The following is a 25,288-nucleotide window of genomic DNA, read 5'->3' as shown; positions in this document are numbered from 1 at the left end:
GTTCTCCCCAATGGGGAGGATCCCACTTTTTTTTGGGGGGGGGTCTTCACAACCCACCCGGAGCACAACACTGACAATAATAAGGGATTGTAGCTAAAAAGCAGGGCTTAAGTGTAGTTTATGTGCCAGTCTCCGTGCTGAATATTGGCACTACAAATAGGAACAGAACCTCAGCCTTTCCTCAAGGAACTCACGGTCTGGCAGGAGCCTGGAGGGAAAAGACATGTGCCCACTGAGCTCTGTTTTTAAATGGGATGAGAACGCTTTTCCTTAACATTCATCATTTGGGGGGGGGGGGCAGCTAGGGAGCCTTTCAGTGAACAGACTGCCAGGCCTGAACTTGAGAGAGCCTGAGCTCAATTGTGACTTCATATACAGCCTAGCTGGGTGACCCCTGGGAAAGTCACTTCATTCTGCCTCAGTTTCCTCACCTGTCATTCGAGCTGGAAAAGGAATTAGGCAACCACTCCAATACGATTTTTTGTTGTTTTGACTGTTTATTTTTCCTGAGGCAGTTAGGGTTGAGTGATTTGCCCAGGGTCACACAGCTAGGAAATGTTAAGTGTCAGGGAAGATTTGAACTCAGATTCTCCTGACTTCAGGACTGATGCTCTATCCACCGCACCACCCAACTGCCCCATACTCCAGTATCTTTGGGACAAAGACCCAAATGGGGTGACAGAGAATAAAACACAACTGAACAACTAGATGACAACAAAGGGCTTTCCCAATAAAGAATTTCCTGGGGCATGGGAGGAAGTCACATACCTGTCTTCAAATGAGGACCCAAGTCTGTATCCTAAAGATACCACAAAAAAGGTAAAAAGGACCCCCCAGGTGCAAAAATGTTTGTGGTGGCCCTTTTCATAGGGGTGAGGAACTGAAAACTGAGTAGATGCTGAGTAAGTTATGGTATGTGAATGTTATGGAATATTAGTGCTCAATAAGAAATGATGAGCGGGCTCATTTCAGAAAAGCCTGGAAAGACTTACACAAACTAATGCTGACTGAACTGAACAGAACCAGGAGAACATTGTTCACAGCAACAAGATTATGCGATAGTCAGTTCTTTTTTTTTTTTTTTTAAATATATAAAGCTTTTTATTTTCAAAACATGCAGTTTTTAACATTCACCCTTGCCAAATCTTGCGTTCCAAATTTTTTTCTCCTTCCCTTCTCCCACCCCCTTCCCCTAGAGTGCAAGTAATCCACTATATGTTAAACACATGTGATTCTTCTTTATATATTCCCCCAATTTTGATGATGCACAAGAAAAGTCAGGTCAAAAAGGAAAAAGAATGAGCAAGAAAAAGAAAGGCAGCAAACAACAACCAAAAAAAGTTAAAACACTATGCTGAGATCCCCTCTGTTTCCACAGTTCTCTCTCTGGATGTAGATGGCTCTCTCCATCACAAGATCATCGAAACCGGCCCGAATCATCTCATTGTCGAAGAGAGCCACATCCGTGAAAACTGATCTTTGTATAATCTTGCTAGGTAAGCGTAGGAAGGGGTATGCTCCAGGGAAGTTACACCATCACCACCACTCAAATCACCACCTCCTGTCATATCCTGATGGGGAGAGCCTTGGGATGAGCCATGTTTTTACCACAGTCACCTCAGGGCCATCATCCTGCAAAGAAGGGGCCAGCCATCCCCACCACCAGCCCCTCACAGAGCAGGCGAACTGATCTGGCTGCTGCGGCCACACCCCCTGAGGAAGACACAGGAGACCAGGCAAACCATCCCCATTGCCCATTGACCCCCACCCCCACCCCGACCTTGCTGGAGACAGCCTAGGACCCCGAGCCCAAAAGGCAGATAGCCTCTCCCAGGGAGAGGCAGCCTGTAAGCCATATGCTCCCACAGGAGCTACAGCCACAACACCCCGGACCACAAAAAGAAAACTCCTGCCCACCGAAGTCCAATGGCTCCCCAGCAGACACCGACTCCACCCTAGCGGGGATGCGAGAGGAGAGGCCGGAACACCTGCTGTGCAGGAGGTCTTTATTGTTCACATTAGTTAGATGTGGGGCTTCTCAGCACAGGAACCATCTGACTCTTCTGTTCGCATCCCCAGGGCTTCCCACACAGTAGGTGCTTCGTTCATTCATTTTCTGATGAAGGAACTGAAAGCCATAAAGGTCACAGGATTCAGAGTTGGCCCATTGCTAGGAAACCTGCCAGGAGATATTCAAGGTCTGCCTTTTTCTACTCTGTCCTTCAGCCAGAGTCCTCAGCCTTAGGTCCAGAGTTCCAAATCCAGCGTTCCTTTTCCCATGCCAGAAGCTTGAACACAGGGTACTGATATTGAATGGGCTTTGGTTTGCCCACAGATACATCAGGGACTATTATTCACTATCGGTGGCACCATGAACTTGCCTGGCCATTCTGGAAAGGAATTTGGAACAACCTCCCAAAAGCTATTATTAGATAGGATGTGTGTTTTGTACGGGGTGGATTATAAGATGTAAGAAAATGGAAAAGGTGGAGGGGAGGTCCTCCAGGGTTCTGAATGTCTCGCCCAGTTTTGCGTTCCTGGAAGGGACAGGGAGCCACTAGACCTTATTGAGTCAGATGACACGGTTTGAAAATAGTTGACTTTAAGGGAGTGGAGGGAGATTTGGGCCAGGAAAATCAACCAGCAGCAGGCGTGAGGGGATGACAGTCAGCCCCAGGAGGTTAGAGTAGAGAAAGGAAAGGTGTCATTGACAGTCCTCCGCAACCAATTAGATACAGAGGAGATAAGTAGTGAGAAGGATTGTAAGCCTAGGGGATTAGGAGGCTAGGGGGTGTCTTGGACTGTAATTGGGAAGTTTTGAAGGGAGGAAGGGTTTAGAGGAAGAGATAAAGAGGTCAGTCTCAGGCAGGTTGAGTTTAAGCTGTTTAAGGGATTTCCATTTCAAGATCTATAAAGGCAGCTGGAGATAAGAAATTAGAGGTCAGCAGAGAATCAGGGGCAGGGAAAGGGAAATTTGAGAATCATTAGCGTATAGATGGTGGGGAAATCCACAGGAGTTATTAAGTTCACTCGGTGAAGTAGAAGGAAGAAAAGGACTGGGACAGAGCCCTGAGGGGCACTCACCACTAACAGGCATGGATCTGGGTGAAGAGTCAGCAAAGAAGACTAAGAAGTGGTCATAGAAGGAGAAGTGAGAGAGAGGCCCTAGAGAGAAGAGAGTATCCAGGAGCAAAGGACGATAGACAGTGTCCAAGGCTGCAGAGGACTCAAGGAGAATAACAACTGAGAGAAAAAATATTTCAGATTTAGCAATTAAATCGGTATTCTATAAGAGCAATCAAAAATTATTAATATGGCAAACGTAAAGCGTTGATATATCAGCTCACTCCGAAAAATCTCCAAACAAAAGAAAAAAGATTACTGAAGAGCACAAAGGCATCCTCAAAAGCCTGGGGTGTCTAAACAGGGATCTCCCCATCGGAGCTGCACTTAATCCCTGGAACTTTTACTCTGCTTTTACTGATTAGCAAAGGGCTTTTGACTCAGTTCTACATTCAAGTCTTAGTTACAGTACACACACACACACACACACACACACACAGAGGCAGAGGTATAATACACCCAAGCACAGCATGTATAAAAGTATGAGGACTATGTGGAAAGTGGGCCTTTATAGAAACACGAACCCAACCCAATCATGCCGAGAACAATTGGTATCAGAGAGCTTATGGGGCCCGTCTCCCATCAGGGATGTTTTATGTCATGGAGGAGACCGCATTGCTCCGAAGTCTCAGTGCCCCAATTTGAACCTGGTTCCTCTGACTTGAATTTCCCTATCATTCCTAAACCTCAAATCTCTCAGAGTGGGATGGGAAGCCAGGGCAGCGTGTTCTGCTGAGTACATCTTGGTAACTCTCAGCCGTGGTGGGCTTTGGACAATTCTCATTGAGGGTCTTGGTTACAGGCCGCTTTTCAGAATGCCAGAGGCTGGGTTTTGCCCTTGAAAACAGTTCTTCTGTGGGCTGTGTGACAGAGTGCGAGGCAACAGCGTGGTGAACTCCGGTCCACAGACTCCTGCAGAGGCAGATAGCATACCAGAGAGGGTCGAGGACCACGCACAGCATGGAACCCAGAAAACCTGCAAAGGTTACCAGGGGCTGCGCCAAAAAATTAATGGGTCAGTTCCCATAAGCCTCCGCAGCTGAGAAGTCGAGGGAGTGACTGGTTCTCACAGCCTTCACAACTGTGTTACCGACTTGTGTCTCAACTGTTATCTTCCTTTGAGTTAAGAGACTCACTGGAATCCCCATGACCCTGACAATGTCATCAAACTTAGTTACAGATGCAGTTTCTGTTTGCAAAGGAATGTCCGCTTTTGTGGAACCTGGCTGTGCTTTGAAAATATTTCTGGGAGCAGCTAGGTGATGCAGTGGTTAGAGCACCAGCCCTGAAGTCAGGAGGACCTGAGCTCAAATGTGGCCTCAGACACTTCACACTTTCTATCCATGTGACCCCTGGCAAGGCACTTGACCCCAATTGCCTCAGCAACAGAAAGGAAGGAAGGAAGGAAGGAAGGAAGGAAGGAAGGAAGGAAGGAAGGAAGGAAGGAAGGAAGGAAGGAAGAAAAAGAAAAGAAAAGAAAGAAAAAAAGAAAGAAAGAGAAAGAAAGAAAGAAAGAAAGAAAGAAAGAAAGAAAGAAAGAAAGAAAGAAAGAAAGAAAGAAAGAAAGAAAGAAAGAAAGAAAGAAAGAAAGAAAGAAAACGTTTCTGTTCTGTGGAGGGGATGGAATCCATCAGAGGTTTTCACCGCAACTGCCTCTCATCTCCTTGATCAGCGTCCTCTCATGACATGATCTACTCTGCTGGTCAGAATTCGATCCCCTCCAACAAGAGCTCACAGGGCATGTCGGAGTATATTTTTCTCTCATTCTTCTGCCTTCTGTTTTTGGATAAGGCTAGTTTGTGAATTTGTTTCTGGCAACCGTGTATATTTATACTACGTGGGGAAGGGGGAAAGAAAGGGAGAGAATTTGGAAGCCAAAATAAAATCAGATTGAGTTCTTGCAAAACAAAATTTTAAAAAGGCAACAGAAAACCAAAACAGAAGAGCGCTGCAGATGGAATCCTGATGAGTAAAGCCAGGAAAAGTCAAAGCAAATCCTTTGTCCAGCCCAGCATAGAGGCAGAAACGGGCGGATCTGAATATTGCGGTCCAAAGAGAGGCTGCACATCCAGGCCAGCAGAGATCCTTGCTTCATCCTGGAGCCCCCTCAACAGGAATAGGTGCCAACTGGCAACTCTGTCATCCGCTACCCAGTTCTAAGCTACGCTCGGGGCCTGGTCGGCGGCAGAAGCGGTGGGGAAGGGGACTCGGACCCCAGGACCAGAAGGGGCTCTCCGTTCCAGCATCTAGCCCAGACAAGAGAGCAGTAGCCAGGGCAGGAATCCCAGATCAGCAGGAGCCTACAGTTCAGTTGCTCCGGACCAGCGGAGCTTGCTAGCTGGCTGACGGGGGGCTGGGGCCATCAATATCTACTATTGCTCAGAAAGGGCGATGTCATCTTCCAGAAGGCAAAGGATGTGAGCTTCCAGCCAAGAACTCATCTGGCAAAACTGAGCATGCCGGCCTCGTAGTAAATTCGAGGACGTCCGGGCATTTCTGATGAAAAGACTGGGGTAAAAACCAGAATTCGAACACAAGAGTGAAGAGAAATATGAAAAGGTAAATCTTAACGAACAGTGCTAAAGGACCAAACGAAGACAAACTGCTTTCAATCATTTATGGGGGGAGGATACAGTCTGATTGGGAGTCTTGACGATTGGGGAATGGCTGAACAAGTCGTGGTATACGAAGATGATAGAAATCTAGAACGCTAGAAGAAATGAAAAAAAGGATGTTTCGGAAAATCCTGGAAGGCGGGGTATGAACTGACAGATCCTCGATGATCTGGGGTCCTAGAGGAAGACTAATTACCCAAAGCCTGGAAGCGCTTCATCTTAAAGGAAGAATGGAAAGAAAGGGGAAGAGGGTTACACTGGGGAGGAGGGGAAGGAAGGAAAGGGAAGGGAAGTCAGGGAAAGTATCTCACGGAATCAGGATGAACAAATCGACAGCTATAGCAAAAAAGGAGAGCGCTCCACTCTGCTGCTCCACCGAACAAGATGCCCCTCCCAGGATGCACTCTACTTCTCAACTCAAAACCGTGAGCAAATTCAAAGTCTTGATTGCCACCACCTCCTCCAGCCTCCTCTCTCCTTTGATTGGAGGGCTGAAGGGTGGAGTGCCTGACTCCTCTCAAAGCCTTCATCGTGTTATTGTTCAGTCCCGTCAGATTCTTCCTGACCCTGCAGACCATGCCTTCTGGGGGATCTTCTTGGCAAAGATACTGGAGAGGTTTGCCATTTCCTTTGCCAGTGACTTGCCGGGCAGCACAGTCTTAGTCTGGATTTGAACTCAGCTCCGGCCCCAGGCCCAGTGCTCTATCCAGAGTCACGTAGCTGCCCCCTCCTTCCCGTAAAAGGAACAAAAACTGGATTCCGGACACAAACAGATTCCCATCGGCTACTGTTCCCGGTTCCAACTCCACGGACGCCCCCCTGCTGGGATGGTGTCCCATCTGCCTCCCCCCTGGGGCTTTCTTGCCTCCTTTTGTCTGTCATTTCCCCCTTTAGATTATGAGCTCTGGGGGCAGGGACTGTCTTTCTTTTTATTACTTGTCTCCTCGCGTTTAGCAGAACAACGCCTGGAGCATAGGAAGTGCTTAAGCACTTTTTGGTTGATTTGGAGAATACTTTTTGGATTACTGCGTGGGGGGGAGGGGATAGCCGATACTTACAGCTCACTCATCTGAACTGGCAGGACACACACCGCTGGGTACAGAAATAATTTCACTCAACAGGGAAATCAGAGGGAAAGGGGAAAAGTGGGGAGGAGGAATCAGGAGGCTGGATCCAAGACGGAGAGGGATGTGTCTCAAGCAAAACAAACTCTCAAGGACATTAAAAAACATCTCTAGCCCTTTTTTGAGGTGGAAAAGAATGGGAACTGGAAGGGGATGCCCATAAACGCGATGGAACACACCGAGGCGGGATTCCGCCGGCCTAATGACAGAGTCCGCTCCCCGCCTCCCAACAGAGCACAGAAGAAAACAGTTTTTTAGGACGTGGGGCAACATGGATGTTCATTTTAAGTGACGGCTACACATGTGTGTAACAGGCACACAGAATAACCTCAAGGGCGGGGTTCTGCTGCTTCCCCAAGAGAGGTCGGGGTGCTGGGCCCGGCTCTGCCCCTGACTGGCTGTGCTGCCCTGAGCAGACACTTTTTCTTCCCTGGGATTCCCCACCTAACACTGACAATCCTGGTTCCCACTGGCTGAGGACCAGCTAGGTTAGATTTCATTTCTCCACTGTTCTCCAGTACCCTTAAGGGGATTGGGGGGGGGGCGGGATTTGGACTCTTTGCCATTGGCTATAGCCCTATAATGGGTTTCTCCAATTGTAGGGGGTGGAGAACACCCCAGTTCTATTTATCCACAACAGTCAGATGAACTTTTACAAAGGGATATTTACTTCAAAAGATATAATAATAAATATACAAATTTAGTCCCCCAACATGTGGGAGCCATCATTCCACCCCTCCTGGCCAATTCATTTTATTCTGGGGGGGAAGGGGGGCGGGGGATTAGGTTTGTAAACTAGCTCAATTCTTATAAAGCACAGTCCCAGTTCCACGTGTCCCAGTGTCGGGCCCCCAGCTCTCCGGGTTTCCCCGGCCGCACTGACTCGCTGTCCCATCCCACTTGCCGTCCCAGCTTCAAGATTTGCCGATGGTTCCAGCTCCCAGGAAACATCCCGGGGCCTGAAGCAGATCAGGACAAACGGAAGAGGACAGACAGAAGCCCTCCCTGGCTCCTTTCTCAGCGCAGGAGGAAAAGTCCTTCCCTTCTCCCCAGTTCACGGCACCCACACTGTGGATGATCTGGGATCTTTACCCTGGAGACACTGCAGGAAGGAGCCGGCAGAGGGAAAAAACCAAACCAAACTAAACATGGAGAGCCAGAAGGAGAACGCTTGTCTCAGTCTGGCCAGTTTGAGATGGAGCTAGAAGAGGGTCCTCTTCCCCCCTGTGGCGGGGGATGCTCTGGGCCTCCTTACACTTACTTCCTTATCTGTCCCTTCTCGCTTGGGACCTGAAGGAGTAGCCCTTTTCCCACCAAGCCCGGCCCCAGCCTCTCGTCCCTAGGAGGCTTTTCAAATCTCGGAAGATACTTTGCTGCATCCTCCCCCCCCAGCCTTAGATAACGCGCCCTGGCACAGGTGGAACGCCAGCCCTCTGCTGAAGGCCAGGGCACAGAGGGCTAACTTTTGGCACGAGCCCAGCAGGGAAACTGCAAATGGGTACGGCTGGTCCCTTCCTAGATCACCAGCTCACTCAGGAGAGTGCATAGTAGCTGGGGGCGGAATAGATGAGGACCTGACCTGAGATTTTACAGGCAGAGGAAATTCTCCCGACTAATGCAGGCTGGAAAATTGCTTTGGGATGTAGTGAGGGGCAGGGACTGGTCTAGGGCTGCACAGCTAGTCTGTCAGAAGCAGCTCTTCAAGCCAGGTCTGCCTGGCTCCAAGAGCCAGCGCGAGATTATACTTAGCCTATGACCAAGACCTCAAGGTCTGCCTTCACTGCTTATACTCTGCCCTGTCCCGATGGCAGAGGCTTTCAAGCCTGCTTCTCTTATGTATTCAAAAGCTCTGGGATTTCCTCCCATATTTTCACCTCTGCAGGGCAGAATCTCACTGACCTCTACTACTCTTGTTATTTATTTCCAAATGACTGTAAAGGACAGATACAGAAAGGAAGGGACAGAGAGAAAATGGCAGACAGAAAGGAAGAAGGGAGAGAGGGAAAAGGAGAGGGAAGGATGGTGAAAAGAAGGGAGAAAGGGAATGATAGAAAAGGAAGAAGAGAGAGAGGGAAAAGGAGAGGGAAGGACCGTGAAAAGAAGGGAGAAAGGGAATGATAGAGAAAAGAAGAAGGGGGAGAGGGAATGCCAGAAAAAAGGGAGAAAGGGAATGATAGAGAAAGGAAGAAGAGAGAGAGGGAAAAGGAGAGGGAAGGACCGTGAAAAGAAGGGAGAAAGGGAATGATAGAGAAAAGAAGAAGGGGGAGAGGGAAAAGGAGAGGGAAGGACCGTGAAAAGAAGGGAGAAAGGGAATGATAGAGAAAAGAAGAAGGGGGAGAGGGAAGCCAGAAAAAGGGAGAAAGGGAATGATAGAGAAAGGAAGAAGAGAGAGAGGGAAAAGGAGAGGGAAGGACCGTGAAAAGAAGGGAGAAAGGGAATGATAGAGAAAGGAAGAAGAGGGAGAGGGAAAAGGAGAGGGAAGGACCGTGAAAAGAAGGGAGAAAGGGAATGATAGAGAAAAGAAGAAGGGGGAGAGGGAATGCCAGAAAAAAGGGAGAAAGGGAATGATAGAGAAAGGAAGAAGAGAGAGAGGGAAAAGGAGAGGGAAGAACCGTGAAAAGAAGGGAGAAAGGGAATGATAGAGAAAGGAAGAAGGGAGAGAGGGAAAAGGGGAGGGAAGGACAGAGAAAAAAGGGAGAAAGGGAACGATAGAGAAAGGAAGAAGAGAGAGGGAAAAGGAGAGGGAAGGATCATGAAAAGAAGGGAAAAAGGGAATGATAGAGAAAGGAAGAAGGGAGAGAGGAAGGGAGGAAGAGAGAGCAAGAGAGGAGAGGGGGGAAGGGGGGGAGGGAGTCTGGGGGAAGAGGGGGGAAGGGAGGAGGGGGAGAGTCTGAATTTCAAAATTTCCGTTGAAGTCCCGTAGACTAGACGAAGAAGGGAGAGGAGCAGTAGGATTGATTGAGAAGTCAGCGTGGGGGTTCGGTTTTCAGTGGTTTTTTCTTCTCACCTCCCATATAAAAGCCACCTTGTTTTTGAGCCTCTGCTCTCCCTCCCCAGCCAGCCGGCCACCCGCTCCCGAGAGGTGAGTAACTCTGCCGGGCGCGCCGCCTCCCCTTCCCCGGACCTCTTCTCCCATGCGCTTTTCTCGGCCTCTGGTGGAGGGGGTTGCTGGGGGACCGGGCCGGGGTCCCAGGGAGGCAGGCCCTGGTGGAGGGTCCGTTTCAGAGCCCCCTCCTCTTTTGCTCGCGCCCCGAGCCACGAGACCCGAGCCGAGGCCGCGGCTCACCTGCGTGCTCCCCAAGAGGTGAGGGGCGCAGACAAGGTGATTCCCAGAGCAAGGCAGGGGCTGCCAGAGCAGGAGGGGTGGCTGGAGCTCCGCTGGGTCACGGGGGTCTTAAGGCTCGGTACTAGAAGTGGGGTCTGGAGGTAGTGTTTCGGTGCAAGCTCGGACTCTACAGGAGGGGAGGTCGCCGTCAGACGGCCCCAGAAAGAAGGGACTGAGCCACACCGGGAATTAGCGGAATTAGCGGGCAGCCAGCAGTGCGGGAGGACAAAGAAGCCATTCCCTGGGGCTCTGCCAGTTCCCACGCGGCCGCACTTTGCAAGGGCCTTTGCCGGGGCCAGGAAGAGTTCAGCCTGGGCCCCCCACTTTGCAGCTGGGGGGATGAGGGGGCTGACCATTCCAGCGACCGTCATTTGCAAAACAAAAGGCCCAGTATTTAGCAAGTCTGTTGTGAGCTGAGCCTGAGATCCGGAGCTTTGCTCCTGGCCAGAGTCTGGCAGTGGGCGCCCGCCCCGTCGGGCGGCCCGAGCCGTCCCACCCCCGGGCCGCCCGGGGCCATTGTGTTGTTGCCGCCGTGGGCGCGGGACCCCAGCCGGGCTCCGTCTCTGTTGTTGGCCCCGCGTGCCAAAAACCAAAATCGAGGCCCGAAAAGAGGGGCTTTGCCGGAGCCCCGGCCCCAGGATTGGGGGGGGGGGCTTCCGCGAGCACTTGGCCTTTGAGACCCGATCCCTGGCCGTGGTCCGGCCCCGTTCTTTACCACCTGACCCTCCATCGCACGCAGCGGGGTCCTGGACAAAGGGGCTGGCGAGTGCCGGGTCACAAACTGGCCCCGTCTAAGCTGCCGCTGAGGCTGGAGTGGAGATGGGGGGAGGGGGCCCTGCCTCTCAGATCAGCATGGGGGAGGGGGGCAGAGAGTCTCGAGGAGGGGGGAAAACCCAACCCCAACTTACACACAAATAAGGCAGCTTCTAACCTGGCAGAAGCCCTCTCAGGGACCGGGCCCAGCCCAGAGCTCGCCAGCCCCCGAGCCGGCTCTCTTCCGAGCGGTTTGGCCGTGGCTGTGTCTTACTACAGGCCGAAACCGGGGACTGGGACCACTTGGCTGTGAGAAAGGTGAGTTAGCCTCTTCTTCCTTCCCTCCGGCGGGCCTCAGTTCCCTCCTGGGTCGGAGGAGGGCTTGGGAGCACGCGGGCCCGCGGCCCTTCCCCAGCTCCACCCCGGGAGCCGGTGGTGGGCACCTCACACGGCTCCACAATTGAGAACTGGATGCCAGTGACCCTTCCCCTGTCCGTAGCCGTGGCCGCCATTGTCAGAGGGAAGTGCTCGGGGCTCCGTGATTCCTGGGTTCTGGTGGGGGAGGTGCCGCTGGTACTTGCGAGCTGGGACACCTGAGGAGCAGGTGCCCACCTCCAGAGAGCTCTGCCCCTCGCTGCGCCGTCCACATGGGTCCTCCCGCGGCTTCCCCTTTCAGGCTCTGTCTACAAAGCTGCGCATGCGAGGAGAGGGGGGCGTCAGGGGGGGGGGCCCTCCCGACCCCAAGAAGCCTAAGTTGGCAGGAGGCACCCGAGTCCACAGGCCCGGCCCGGCAGGTGCACAGATGGCCGGGAAAGGAGTCGCCCGGCGCGGGATGAGCCGAGCGTCCGGGACTGACCTGGCCCCGGGATTTGGTCTCTGAAAGCGGCCCAGAGCGCCGAAAAGCGAACCGACGGGGTCGAAGCAGAGCAAGGAGGTGCCTGAGATGGGGCTGCACCCCAGCCCTCTGTCCACTGTGTAACGCTGCCTCTTCTATCTGTCTGCCCCGAGGGGCCGGAGGGCTGGCGGGAGAGTGGGAATCAGCCCGGCAGGGGAACTGAGGCAGGGGCTGGGATGTGGCACAGGAGAAACGACTCAAAGCAGAGGAGTCAGCCGGCATAGTGAAGGAGAGGAGCGTGCGCGCCAACTCCGAAGCCTCCCCAGGGCCTTGGGACACAGGTAGGCCTCCCGAAGGGGTGGGGGTGGGGGCTAAAGGCAGAGAGGCTGGTCGGGAGGCAGAGTCTCACAGTAGTCCCTACACTGGGGAGAGATGTTGCTCAGGGACAAGCAACACGTGGTAGGAGTGAGGGAGAGGGAAGCAGCTGGAAGATGGCAGGCCCTCGGTAGAGTTGCAGAAGTTAAGGAAGCAGGATGGTTTGGGGCAGGTGCTGCTGATCTCTGTCCGGGAGATTGAGGAGAGTCAGGAGGCCGAGGGCCCGGAGGTCCGGTCTCGGGGCCGGCCGTGTGGCCGCAGTACCGTGGCCGGAATGGGCCCCCCTCAGCGGTCCTCAGTGTCCCGTCGGGCGGGTCTAGGGAACCCATTCAGAGGGAGGGAACCTCGTCTGGGACGCGGAAGTCAGCGGGACCAGAATAGCCCCCGTACGGATTAACTCGGACCACTAACGGCATTAACCAAAGAGGCCTGTCCAGGATGGCAGATGTGTCCAAGCTGCCTCCAAGAGGGTGGGAGCTGGGGGCAATGGAGGGAGAAATGGCCAGCAGGCCCATTCTAGGCTGCTCATCTCGCTGCTGGGAGCACGAGACTTTTGAGCCAGAAGGGATCTCAGAAATTGGCTAGTTCAGCCCTTCTGCCTTTAGCACAGAGAAAAGCAAGTCCCCAAGAGTCAAATCTTAGAGTTGCTGCAGATCAGATGCTCTATCTAGTTCTGCCACAAAGCTGGGAAAGGCGCTTGGGACACCACGGGCGATGGGGAGCCATGCCCCCAGCGAGGCCTTTGGGCTCCAGGAAGCCTGTTGAGATTAGATCAGATCGGACTAGAAGGCGAGAAGGGTCCCGGACCCAAGGGTGGAGTTGACGCAAGGCATGTTTTCCCGGATATCACCCATTTCCGCTGCCATTCGCGTCATAAGTCCAGAATACAGGGGCCCAGGCTGCCGGGCAGGCCCCACCGCTTCTCAGAACGAAACCCTGGGGTGGCGTTTTCCCCTGTGTCGCCAGTGACGTGGCGGGAAGTCTGGGGGTGGCGGGGCCGCTCGAGCCGGCCATCTCCCCCATCGTGCCGGTCTGCCGAGAGAGGCGCGGCCCCCAGGAAACGGTCCGAGACGTGAGGACGAATCCCTGTCGCCTCCCCCAAGATAAAACAGCATGTGGAATAAGGGCGGAAGCCAAGACCAAATCAAGTTCCAGCTGGGTGTGCTCTTCCTCCTGGAAAGTTCTTCAGGGGACGAGCGTCACGGTAACCCCAGGCCTGCGGCCTCCTCTCCCTTGGAGAAGGGGACATTGTAAGGCTCCGACATCCCGGGGTTCTGCTGGGTCTCTCACTTGAATCTTGGAGGTGGAAGAGGTGGATGTTCCAGGAATCGGTCTGAGAGCCAGAGCGTTCTGTGATTCTAAGACTCTCCGGTACACGTGTGGGACGGCGCGAGGCTGAGTGGGAGATGGTGCTGATGTGGGTTGGACCCGCGGTGGCTGAAACAGAGAGATTTCAAAAATGAATTTGCCCACCCGTCATCAATTGGCGGGGCCATCGAGACCCCTGCCGTTGGGGAGAGAGCAGAGGAAGGGCCGACTTGCCCAGCGCCCTCCAGTGAGTCAGTAGTTGAGGCAGGGCAAGAGTCTGTGATTCTAACTTCAAGTCTTAGATTCGCAGAATTTTAGAATCTGAGAATCTTAGAATTTGAAATTCAGAGAATTCGAGCCACCTAGAACTTGAGAGTCCCGGGGACGACTTTTCCACTGCCCTCTTCGTACCGTGTTAAAAATAGCACCAGGCCGCCACATGGCACTTTGAGGCAGGGCTGGGTTTTCCCTCCATTTTAGTTTTCTCCGACTGAACCCAATCTCTTTTTTTTTAAGACCTGAGGCTCTGGAATATGATTACATCACGATTTTCGTGAGGACTTAAAGTGAGCTGGCTAAGTAGTTTCTCTGCCCACTGCCTTCAGTGTCTGAACTTGCCTGTGCCTCCCCCATCTCTGGATCTCAGTTTCCCTAATGATCTCCTTTAGGAGGTCTTCTTTCAAGGAGAGAGAAGGAGAGAGAGAGGGAGAGAGAGAAGAGAAAGAAGGGGGGGGAGAATGGAGAAACTGTTTTGTTGTCAGCTGACACATGCATCCCCCCTGCCAGGCCAACACAGGGGCGCTCGGCCTGAGCTAGAGAAAGCAGCGCCATCTCTCCGGGGCCTGAAGACCACACAAAGGAGAACTTCTTGTTCTCCCATCCTACCCTTGAGACTCTCACCTCCCTCCCAGGAAGCCCCTCTCAGTCTGTCTGGACCCAACAACCATTTTTTCTTCCTCAGGCTACCCGAGGACCAGCTTGATGCCCAATCCCAAGCCACACCAAATCCCAGCAGCCTCTTCTGTGGCTTCCTCCGGCCTCGTGGCTCACATGAAGGATACAGAGCTGATAACTAGAGGGCCCTTGGAGTTTCCATCGTGGGAGCTTGGACCTCCCCCCCGAGGGGGACCCACTGGGACAACTGCCTTGTCACCACAGGTAGGTCTGGGCCAAAGGGGCTGAGGACTTGAGAGGGATGGTGCCCTCTCCTTGCACTAAAGGGAACCTTCACCCCTATATCTGAATCACTGGGTAGAAGAGAACAGAGGAAGTGGTTTCTGGTCTCTCTGAAGGGGTGAGGGGGCGCTGTCTGTTTCTTATGCAGATCTCAGCAGCGGGAGAAATTCCCCTCCAACTACGGTACCTACCTTCCCTAGCACCCACCCACCCCCCATCCCAACCCAAACCTTAGGGAGGGGGAATAAAGGAGAGACAGAAGGGACACACACACTTGGCCAGGTGGCTTCTGGGCAACCCAAAATACCTAGCTACTGTCGTATTTGAAGGGGGGGAGCAAATGATGGCTTCATCACATAGCGAGTGACAGAGAAACATTCCAAAGCACCCCCCCTTGGGAGCACGTGGAAAGCACTTCCCCTTGGTCCCCGCTCTCTGGGTCCAAGCGCGCGGCCCATCGACCTGTGGGCCAAGCCCCAGTGAAGATGGGAACGGGCCTAGCCCAGAGGCTTCTGCTCCTGCAGATACAATGCCTCTGGCCCCACAACTGCCCCCAAAATAGAGAATCGGGCCACCGGGACAGAAATTGTTCATGGACTTGTGCTGCCCCCGGTCTCCATGGAGATCCCCGGGACCCATAAGGAGCAGAGCAGCAGCAGCAGCTAAGATCGGAATCTCCCTCCCTGACCAGGCCGTCTGGGGCGGTTCCACAGGCTGCCGCACTGGCCCGCTCCACCAGAGAGATGGCTAGGGACGCAGGGCAGCCACGGAAGGCGATCTGGGAGACGGCCGATCTGGGGCCCCGGGAGTCAGGCCGGCTTCGTCTTGAGCCCTGGGGATCCAATTGGCCCCAGATAGAGAGAGATCTGAGATCAGTGGGTAGAGCTCTCCCAAAGTAGACGGGGCTGCCTAGGGAAGTAATGGGCTTCTTGGGGCGGAGGCGGGAGGCCCACTTGCTGGCCACGTTGGATTGCACGAGATGCCCCTTCCAGGGGTCCCTGCCCCAGCCAGAGGTCGTGACCGTTTCTCACCTTCCCCTCCCAGTTGCCGGCGGGCCCCATGGTGATGGTGGCCTCACCGGGTGGGCAGCTCGGCACGCCCCTGCACCCCCAGGCCCTGCTTCAGGAAAAGCAGCAGTTTGTACACCAGGTATGGATGGAGCAGTGTTGCCCCCCCCCAGTCCCTGTGAGTCCAGCCTGACCAACCCCCTCACACCCCAGTCTTGTGGGTGGCCGCCCCTAGAGGGACACAAGCCGCGAGGACCGCCCTCAGGGACTCTTCTCCCTTCCCGTTCCTTAGCTGGCATCCGCCGAGGTCCTCGGCCGGCCCCCGCTGGTGCACATGACGCCCCTGAACACCCCGGCCCTGCTCAATCTGCCTTCGCCTCCTGGAGTCATCACCCTGAAGACCAGACCTGCCCAGCTGCACGGCCTCCCTCCTGGTAACAGCCTACTGGGGGCGGGGCGGGGCGGGGGGACAACAATGTCCTTCCCCATCCGTGGCTCAGAGAACCCTAAAAGCTGCAATTCCAGGAGACCTCCCGTCTACCCCCCTCCTCCCCATCGCAAGCTCCGGACTTCTTAACTGCCCCATGGCAGGGGTTCACCGTCTTCCCGAGACAGAGGTCACCAAAGACCACGGAGCTCAGGAAGACTCTCTGGGCACCAAGTCTCCTGCGTCATGACGGCTTCCTTCATTGCCCTTTCTCTCTTCCCCTCCAGGGATCAACTTTGCCAACCTGGAGTGGCTGCCCAAGGAGCCGGCCAACATGCTGACGACTTACCTCTGTGCCTTTCCCGCCGGGCCCAGCCCCGGGGATGCCTCTGCTCTTCGGCTCGGCCCCAAGAAGGAGAGGTCAGCGTCCCACGGCTTAGTAGGGGGACGACTGGAGGCTCTTGGCAAGAGGCAGTCCGGCCTTGTGGGCAGCGGGGTTGGGAAGCCCTGAGTTCCGATCCCACCTCTGAGTCCACGTGATGTATGACGTGCCCCCGAACCTCACTTTGCCAGAGGGCCTGCCTCCCTGCGCTGTCAGTGCCTCCCAGGGCTGTACCAAAAAGGATGGGGCGGGGGAAACTAAGGCACTTTGAGCCCTGCTGGTGGGCGTGCTGGGGGAAATTCAAGCAAGAGGGGTGAAGAAATTGGGCCCAAGTTCCCCAGGGGCAGCCGGAGCGGGGCAGCAACCCATGGCTCCCTCCTCCCACAGCATCCTGCAGATGTGCACCTTGGACAGCTCCCAGAGCTGCTGGTGGCCGGCCTGTGAAAAGGTCTTCCCTCAGGTGGCAGAGCTGGTAAAGTGAGTGCCGGGTGCCAGGGGGGCGAGGGGGCCCCGGCCGCCGAGGCTGCCCGGCTCCAGCTATTCTGTCTCTCCCGCCTCCCTCCCCTAGACACCTCCAGGAGGCCCACCGCCCAGATGAGAAGGGGAAGGCCCAGTGTCTCATCCAGAAGGAGGTAGTGCAAAACCTCGAGCAGAAGGTGAGAGGGTCACTTCCCAGGCCAGGCTGGGCGCCCGTGGTCCGAGGCTGCAACAGAGATGCCGGGCGGCTCTGGGCAGAAAACTTGGGACTGGGTCACAAAGTGCAAGTTCACTGTAGCGGGCCTTGGGCTCCCTTCTCTGTAAAATGGGGGTCATGATGGCACCTCCTTCCCAGGGCTATTGTAAGGCCGTTGTGAGAGCAACGTGGTCAATGTAGTGTAGAAGTGAGCTATCTGTGAGGGGCAAGGCGGGTGGAAGGGACGGCCCGAAGAACAGAGGACGTGAGGCCACTGAGGGAGGTGGCCGGGAGCTGGGCCTGCCCAGTGGGGCAGCTGGCTTATCTCTATTCTTTCCCACAGCTCTTCCTGGAGAAGGAGAAGCTGGGGGCCATGCAGGCCCATCTCTCTGGGAAGCTGGCGCTGGCGAAGCCCCTGGCTCTGGTGAGTGGGCCCATTCTCCCTACGGGGGCCCCCACACCTGCCCGTGGTCTTAGGATGTCGGCAGCGGAGCCGCTCTTACCAACGGCCCCTTCGACTGGGCCTCCTCGGCCCACGGGGACTTTTAGAAACCGGGACATGCGACCTTCTGGGCCAGTCACAACCTGTAGCAGAGCCCCCGCATTGACGAGAGGCCCCAGAGTGGTCACTGAGCCTCCTCTGGAGGCCCCGGGGGAGCGGGCCCCGGGCCTTCGTTCTGCGTGGCCGGCTGGAGCGTGGGTCAAGAGGAAGCTTCCCAACTTTGGAGTCGGAGGGCCTGGGATCAAACCCTACATTGTCACTTTCCTCATTTGTGAAGTGAATGGGGCGGGGCTAAAGAACCTCAGGACACCCCCCCACCCTTCCCACTGAAAAGCTATAACCTGAAGCACCTTCACACCCCTAGGAGGGCTCCTCTGCCAGCGCCTCAGTCTCCCTCTCCTCTCTCTGGGCCCAGAGCCCCTCCACAGAGAAAGCCAGCTACTGCCCAGCAGGGAGCCTGGGCCCCACCTGGGCAGCCTGGCCGGGCTCCCTGGGAGACAAGGAGGAAGCCCACCTCCCAGGCCAGGGCCTCTTTGCTGTCAGAAGGCACCTGTGGGGCAGCCACATGTCACCAGGTGAGCATCCCCAGGTGGCCCGGGCTGGCCCCCAGCTCCTCCGAGCCCCTCCGGTACTGGTCTCTCTTGGGCCCCTGTGGCTTGGGGGGAGGGGGGGCCTTGGGGGAGCAGGGCCTCCACTTGGCTCACTGGGCACCTCTTTTCCTCACAGAATTCGTCCATAACCTGGAATACTTCCGATCCCACAACCTGCGGCCTCCCTTCACCTATGCCACGCTCATCCGCTGGGTAAGCCGAGCCAAGCCAGCTTGGCTGCCACCCCCGGACCCAACCCAAACACCTGAACCCCCTCGAAGGCCCCAAACTTGGCCTTGGGCTTGACCCCAAACTGAAACCCATGGTGACCCCGCCCCCAGAAGTTGCCTCTAAGTAAAGTCAGTGAATACACATCTCCCTGGGACGGAGGGAGGAAATGGAGGACAACTGCCCACCTTTCCTAGCACCTACTGCGCTGGTGCTAGCCAAGAAAGAAACGGGCCAGCCGGACACAGGAGGGGGAGAGGCGGCGCCCGAGCTGAGCCTGGGAAGGGCCGAGACAGGAAGAGGGACGTGGTCCCCTGGGAGGAAGCCACTTTGGGGGGTGTGGAGGCCAGCCCACCTGGGGGGAGGGAGGGTTCTCCTTGTATTCCTCTCTTTAGCTTCATCCAGACCCAGCCTGTGCCCGTAACCCAAACTCGTTATCCAACCTTTCCTGTCCAATCCTATCCTAATTTTCCCTGACCCCTGATCTTTGACCCCGACCTGACAGAGTCCCTTGCCCCATCCCCAACTCCCAGCCCATTCCTAATCGCCGCTGGATCTGCTGTCTGAAAGGGGTCGAACCCCAGCTTTGCCGTCGGCGCGGATTTGGCAGAGGCCATTCGCCTCCCTGGGCCTCAGTCTCCCCCTCTGTAAAATGGGAGGTTCTGCCTTTGGATTCCATTTTCTTCTGACTGCCCAAACTGAGCTCTGAAAGGGCCCACTTCCTATAAATGCCCTCAGCCAGGGGTGCTAGGGATGGTGAAGGACAGCTCCAGGGAGGGAGAGGGGGACACAGCTTCCCTTGCCCACAGGCCATATTGGAAGCCCCCGAGAAACAGCGGACGCTCAACGAGATCTACCACTGGTTCACGCACACCTTCGCCTTCTTTCGGACCCATCCAGCCACCTGGAAGGTGAGAGGCCAGAGCTCCTGGGAGGGTGGGGGGTGGGAGGAGCCCAAAGAACCTCATCTCGGAAGGTTCTGGAGTCCAGGAAACTCAGGGGGAGAGCGGCGAGGTTCAGGCGCCCCCGTTCCCCACAGAACGCCATTCGGCACAACCTGAGCCTGCACAAATGCTTCGTCCGGGTGGAGAACGAGAAGGGGGCCGTGTGGACCGTCGACGAGTTCGAGTTCCGAAAGAAGAGAAGTCCGAGACCCAGCAGGTACCCAGGGCCCCGGCCGGAGCTCCGTCCCTGCTAACTCACTTCCCAGAAGCTCCTCTGACCGGGCCGGGGAGGAGGGCCGTCCCGCAGTGGGTGAAGTGACCCCGTGCGCTGTCCCCTCAGAGATCAAGACTTGAAACGCCTGCTGTCCTGTGCCCCACTGGCCGTGCCGGAGGCCTGGCTCCCGCTGCCCCCCAGCTGACCAGCCTCCCCTGAGCCAGGCTGATGAAGGAAACATCTTTATTGGCTGTCTTTCTTGGGGGGAAGCAGTGAAGGAGGGCTTTGGTTTCCTTCCAATAAAGGCCTTGTAGCTGAACCATGTATTGGCAGAGGGTGTGCTTGAAGGAAAGGGCTCTTAGGGCTCCTGCCCAGGGGGAGAAGGGGAGGGGGAGAAGGGGACGGGGAGACCTGGGGGAGAAGAAGGGGACGGGAGGACAGGCAGGCTAGGGAGAGGCAGGCCAGGTAGGCCCAGGCCCAGAGACTGGGGCTGCCTCAGGCTTCGTGGACTCGGCCCAGCAGGCCCGCATTCTCTTGCCGGACGGCCCGGTAATCCTCTAGGATCTTCTCCAGATTGCTCAGAGTCTTCTTGCCGGTCTCCGTCTCGATCTGAGGGTGTGCGTGAGCGTTAGGGAGGGTGTCCCCGACTGCGCCAACAAGCCCGCCGCCACTTGTTGCCCAGTCAGGGGGCCCGGGGCCCCGATGGCCCCAACGTGTGTGTGAGCTAGTGTGTGTGAGAGGGGGCACTCAGTGAGCCCCTCCTGGACGCTTCCCATACTGCCTTCTGCCCTGTAAGGAGAACTCTTGGGGTGTGGCCACCTTCTCCCCCTCCTCCCCGGGGATAACTGGCAGGGACCAGCACTGTCTCAGATGCGTGCCGGTGCCAGCGGCAGCTCGGGGAGTGGCCTCATCGAGGCTCCCACCCTAGGCTTCAGCCCTCCTCGACCGTAGTGCTCAGTAGTTGAAGGAAAGGGAAGGCTATGCTGATGGTCCCGGCTTTACCCGGGCAGAGGCCCGCCCATCCTCCTTGACTCCTTACTTGCTCCTCCAGGTCTCGGACCTCCCTCAAGATGGTCCCAGTGTCCTCTATGGTTTGGATGAGCTGGCTGCAGTTCTGGGACAGATACAGGGAGAGGGGGAGGTCAGGGGGAGATACCCCCACAGTGGGGGGTGTGGGGGTGGCCCCGGGGAAGCCCAGCCAACTCACTTCGTGCAGGGCCGCCAGGTACTTGTAGGCCTTCCTCACCGAGTCATCCTTTTTGGCGTCCTGTGGGGGCATGTGAGGGGAATGGGCCGAGGGTGGGGCGGGGCCCAGGGCCCGAGGAGCCTGGGCGGTCCCATGGCTGGAATGGAGTCTGCAGGCCGCCACGTCTGGCCGGACTTTGGGCCGCTCGCCCCAGCCGTCGGGTAAGAAGAGGAAAGCCGGCAGCTCGGGGGTGCCTGGGAGGGGCTCCTCCAAATGGGCATCTGCGGCCCGACCTTTCCCTCTCGTGGCGGCCACCATACACCCCCACCTCCCCGTCACCCCCTCCCTCCAGTCTACAACTGGTACCCAGAAGCCTCCCGTTGTTGGCTGCAGGGAGGCCCATGGGAGGCCTGCCCAGGGCCACGCCACCCAAGACCGGGCTCTCCTCTACCTAATGTGAGAGCACTCAGTCTGTGCGCCCAGGCCTGGGAGGGAGTTGCCCAAGAGCTCGGGGGGGGCTGGTGCTGGCCATTGAGACTCACGGCACCCACCCGGGCCCAGATGGTTCCTTGGGCCACTACCTCTCTACGTGGCCTCAAAAGCAGCGATGGTCCCGCTTGAGTCTGAGCCGCTTGTATGCCAACTGTGCCGAGCCCAAGAAGGAGGCGAGGGACCCCCCGCCGGCCCGGCCTTCCTTCTGGGCACCCGGTACACCCACCTTGAAGACTAGTTCGTCAGTGACGGCAAAGGTGCGGTCCAGCTTGCCGGTCAGGGCGTTGATCTCTTTCTGAAGCAGTTTGGTGTCAGAGAGAATCTAGGAGAACCAGGAAAAAAAGAGAGGCGGCTGGAGGGGGAGGCTGGGCCAGGGAGGCCGGGAGGCCGGGGCCCTGGGTGTGCTCACCTTGGTGATCTCTTCCTTCTGCTTCCTGATGCTGCCCACGATCTCCAGGATGCGATGGGTGTAGGCCGAACGAGCCATGTCCCCGGGCAGGGTGTCCAGCTCGGCGACCTGGGCAGGGAACCGGGGCCGATTTGCTCTCGGTCCCGTCAGCGTCCCACAAGCCCCGGGCCCTTCTCTCCCTTGGGGAACCATATGCTGGCCTTGCTCCTCACCAATTGCTTGTATAAACCTTCCTTGCGGCGGGCCTCCGCGGCTGCCGCACACACACACTCCTGCAGGACCTGGAGCTCGGCCGCTTTGTGCGATGACTCCAACTGGATGGCAAGAAGAGGGTCCTCAGTTTCTCCAAGTGTCAAGGTTGGGGGTGGGGCCGACAGCTCCTCTGCACCCGACTCGGGGACAGTTCTCTGGGTGACGACCCTGGAAGCTGTCTGGCCCGGCCCCCCCCACTCCCAAGGGAGGCTAGCAAGACCACAGAGGAGGGGGCGTGGTGGGTGTGGTCACCTCTCTCTGGTCCCGGCGCTTCTTCAGAGCCCGATACTCGGCCAGCAGCGGCACTCGATGTCTCTCCCATTGGCTGGCCAGGTGGATGACACGCTGGGCACTGGCCTCCACCACCACCTGGAGTCAGCGGGAGGGGAAAGGGGCAGTTGGCAGAGGCTGCAGCACACACGGTACCACCAGGCCCTTGCGGCCAGCCCCACTGACCTGCAGCTTGGCCAGGTTGCTGGGGGCATCTGGCAGCAGATCCACAGCCCGGCGCTTCAGCCTCCGGGCCTGCTCCCGCTCTGTGGTGCTCAGCCAGGCTTGTTGGGCCTCCGCTTCAACCTGTATGCCGGCTCCCCGTCAGTGTCCTCCTCCTCCCCCACCTGGTACCCCTTGGGGCTCTGCCGCCTCCCTCCCCCCCCCCCCGTTGCCCCTCCTCCACCTGGCCTGTGCTAAGTGTCAGCCTCTTCACGGTGGCCCCAGCCTCCTTGATGCTCCGGCCCATGAGCTCCAGGTGATCCTGCAGAGATGCCAGCTCTGCTTCCTGCCCCGCCCGCAACTCCTGCTCCAAGTGGCTGGGGGACAGTGGGGACAGCAGCGAGGGGACTTCCGCGGGGGCCAAAGGCGGAACATGGGTGGCCTCCTCTTCCTGGGGGAGAGGGGAAGGGCAAAGAGGGACGCGCCTCCAGACCCCTCCTTGTCTGCCACCCATAGCCCCCGGCCACCTGTGCGTCCCCTGGCGGCTACCTGAGCAAAAGTGAATTTCTCGGCGTGTGTGAACCTGGAGCCCTTCCCTCGAGGCTCTCCGGAGCCGGGCCCCCAGCCGCAGAGGAGCTCGCCCAGGTCCCGGCCTGGCGCCGGCACTCCTGAGGTGCTGGACACGGCCTGCCCCCAGCTCTGCCTCAGCTGCTCCACCAGCCGCGGGGCCAGGTGCCTCCTGTGAGCCTGCGGGGACAGAAGGAGCGTCTGGCGCTGCTCTTGCCCCCCGTGCTGGCCCTCTCCTGGGGCCTGGCCCTCTCCCCTAACGCTCAGGCAGGCTGAGGCTCCCTAAGCAGGGGGCATTTGCACGAGCGGAGGGCAGGGAGAAGAAGGAAAGAGTGAGGGCAAGAAAGCAGAGGACGGATGAGTGGAGAGAGGCTGGGGGGGCCGGAGGCCGGCTTCACCTTGTCCGCATCTCTGGTGGAGTCTCCTTCTGGCAGCTCGTGGAGCTGGGCTCCGTGCTCCTCTAGGAATGAGGCCACCCGGCCAGCCCGACAGGGGATCTGGGCAGGGGCCGGGGCCACCAGGGGGCCCCCCTGGAACTCCTGCACCTCAGAGGCATCTGGCAAAAGGGAGGGAGACACGGCCTCGGTGTCAGCCCCGGCCCTTCCACAACGGGCAGCTCACGGGACACGGTTTCCATATGATGTGGTGCGGGCTTCTCGTGGGAACCAAAACCCCCAAGCCAAGGCCCTCCCTCACCTTGCAGGCTCTTGGCGTTGGGGAGGATGAAGGGCTGAACGTGGAGAGCTTTCGGACGGACATGGTCCTGGGCAGGAAACAGGGAGAGACTGAGAGCCGTGTCGGGCGGCAGCATGGCCAGGGGTGGAAGATGGGGGGCCGGGGAGGGGGGAATCCTACCTGGTGCTTTTGGGGCCTCAGGGCTGGGGGCACCCATGGCTCTGCCAGGAGTTCCCTGACTCGGGCGCCAATGGCCTGGAGCAGGATGGCCGACTCACCTACTGAGCAGGGGAGGAAGGCTCAACGTGAGTCTGGAACGGATGAGGTGGGCCCAAGCCCTCCCTGCCGGGGCCCCGGGTACCTGAGGGCTGGGTGCTCTCCTGGGCAGGGTCGGGGGGCAGCCGTTCTGCCAGGAAGAGAAGAAGCTGCCGCAGGTCCGGCTCGCTCGGGTACAGGAAGCTCTGGTAGCCGAGCTCTCGGGGGTAGCCCAGGTCCTGATGCCATGTGAGCAGCAAAGAGAAGGACAGAAGGGGGGGGCGTGCCGTCTGCTTCCTGCAGCCCCCTCTCCCCTTCCCCTCCCTCTGCCGGGGGTCCCGACACTCACCGAGCAGGCCTGGGCCAGACTCATGCCCAGCCGAAAGCGGGCAGACATCCCGGGAGGCAGGTGGGGGGTGAGGCCCGAGCTCAGGGAGGGGCGGAGCACTTGGAGGCAGCCCACCACGGCCGCCACGGCCAGCTCCGCGGTGAAGGCCCGGAGGGACTGGACATCCTCGGGGATGGCCCTGTCAGGGATGGAGCGGTGGGCTCGGGGCCCTGGCTGGGGCAGGGGAGGGTCCTAGGACTGAAGGCCCTGGCTGGGGGGGAGGGGAAGGGGGAAACCTGGGGGGAGGGGTATCCCGGGACTGAAGGCACTGGCTGGGGGAAGAAGAGGGGGAACCGGGGGAAGGGGGGTTCCTAGGACTCAGGCCCCTGGCTGGGAGAGAGGGGGAATCTTGCTGGGGGGATCCCAGGACTGAAGTCCCTGACTGGGGGGAGGGGCGTCCCGGGGTCCAGAACCCGTGTTCGGATTTTGGCTCTGCCCTTTTGAGGAAACGCCAGGTTTCCTCAGTTTCCCTGAGGATCCCAAGAGACTCCCCGGGTTCTTACGAGCCCGCCTGCCGCAGCGAGTGGATCAGAATCCGGTCCGCCTCCTCCATGCCGCCCTCCAGCGCGCGCGATCCTCAGTTCGATAGCCTCTGTGCCGGCCTCGGACGCCTGAGTTCCGCCTCAGCAGAGGAGGGCGAAGAGCCAAGTCACCTGGCTTGAGCGCGCGCAGCGCCTTTTGGAACTTGTAGTTTCATTCTCCTCCCCATTTCCCTGTCCTTGTGAACAGCCGCATGGCTCTCTGGGACTCGTAGTCCTCAGGGCTCCCAGAACTTGCGCACACGCGCCAGCGTTCTCATTCCTCGGCTTGCCGGGCGCCCCCTGGCGGTGGAGCGCGAACTGGATGGGGGGCGGGGCTGGTGATACCCGCGGCGCAGCGCCCCTGCTGGAAGGCCGCAGAGAGAAGCTTTGGCAGGATCCTTCTCCTGAGGCCCCCCCCCAGGACCATCTGGCTCCCCTCTCCCCCCTCCCCCCTCCGTGCTGGGTGGCCTTAATCCAGGGAGGCCAAGCTTGGTGTCCCAGCAGGAGGGA

General features: G+C 57.5%; 2 protein-coding genes across 3 annotated transcripts; one reads left to right on the top strand and one right to left on the bottom strand.

The window, feature by feature from the left end:
• The first annotated feature begins 14,129 nt into the window (after nucleotides 1-14,129).
• Nucleotides 14,130-19,824, top strand: FOXP3 (forkhead box P3). The gene is made up of 12 exons (XM_023507241.2): nucleotides 14,130-14,616; nucleotides 15,679-15,783; nucleotides 15,934-16,075; nucleotides 16,356-16,488; nucleotides 16,838-16,927; nucleotides 17,019-17,106; nucleotides 17,467-17,547; nucleotides 18,041-18,200; nucleotides 18,352-18,428; nucleotides 19,253-19,354; nucleotides 19,483-19,604; nucleotides 19,728-19,824. The coding sequence occupies exons 1-12, from the start codon at nucleotides 14,440-14,442 to the stop codon at nucleotides 19,804-19,806; spliced, it is 1,356 nt and encodes a 451-aa protein (XP_023363009.2). The 5' UTR covers nucleotides 14,130-14,439; the 3' UTR covers nucleotides 19,807-19,824.
• Nucleotides 19,825-19,827: 3 nt separating this feature from the next.
• On the bottom strand, nucleotides 19,828-25,177 carry CCDC22 (coiled-coil domain containing 22). Of its 2 annotated transcripts, none has more exons than XM_012553553.3 (16): nucleotides 24,761-25,177; nucleotides 24,219-24,396; nucleotides 23,976-24,108; nucleotides 23,795-23,895; nucleotides 23,636-23,702; nucleotides 23,338-23,495; nucleotides 22,922-23,119; nucleotides 22,617-22,823; nucleotides 22,397-22,516; nucleotides 22,193-22,309; nucleotides 21,901-22,002; nucleotides 21,689-21,796; nucleotides 21,506-21,601; nucleotides 20,809-20,868; nucleotides 20,641-20,715; nucleotides 19,828-20,210 (listed from the first exon to the last, which is right to left on the bottom strand). In XM_012553553.3, the coding sequence occupies exons 1-16, from the start codon at nucleotides 24,808-24,810 to the stop codon at nucleotides 20,097-20,099; spliced, it is 1,884 nt and encodes a 627-aa protein (XP_012409007.2). In that variant the 5' UTR covers nucleotides 24,811-25,177; the 3' UTR covers nucleotides 19,828-20,096. The 2 variants fall into 2 exon arrangements, with proteins under 2 accessions (XP_012409007.2, XP_012409008.2); XM_012553554.3 differs by having other exon boundaries at nucleotides 23,795-23,892.
• Nucleotides 25,178-25,288: the final 111 nt, after the last annotated feature.

The sequence above is a fragment of the Sarcophilus harrisii genome, chromosome X (assembly GCF_902635505.1).
Source record: "Sarcophilus harrisii chromosome X, mSarHar1.11, whole genome shotgun sequence".
Taxonomy (NCBI): Eukaryota; Metazoa; Chordata; class Mammalia; order Dasyuromorphia; family Dasyuridae; genus Sarcophilus; species Sarcophilus harrisii.
Note: the sequence above shows the minus strand (reverse complement) of the source record. Positions and strands in the feature narration are given on the sequence as shown.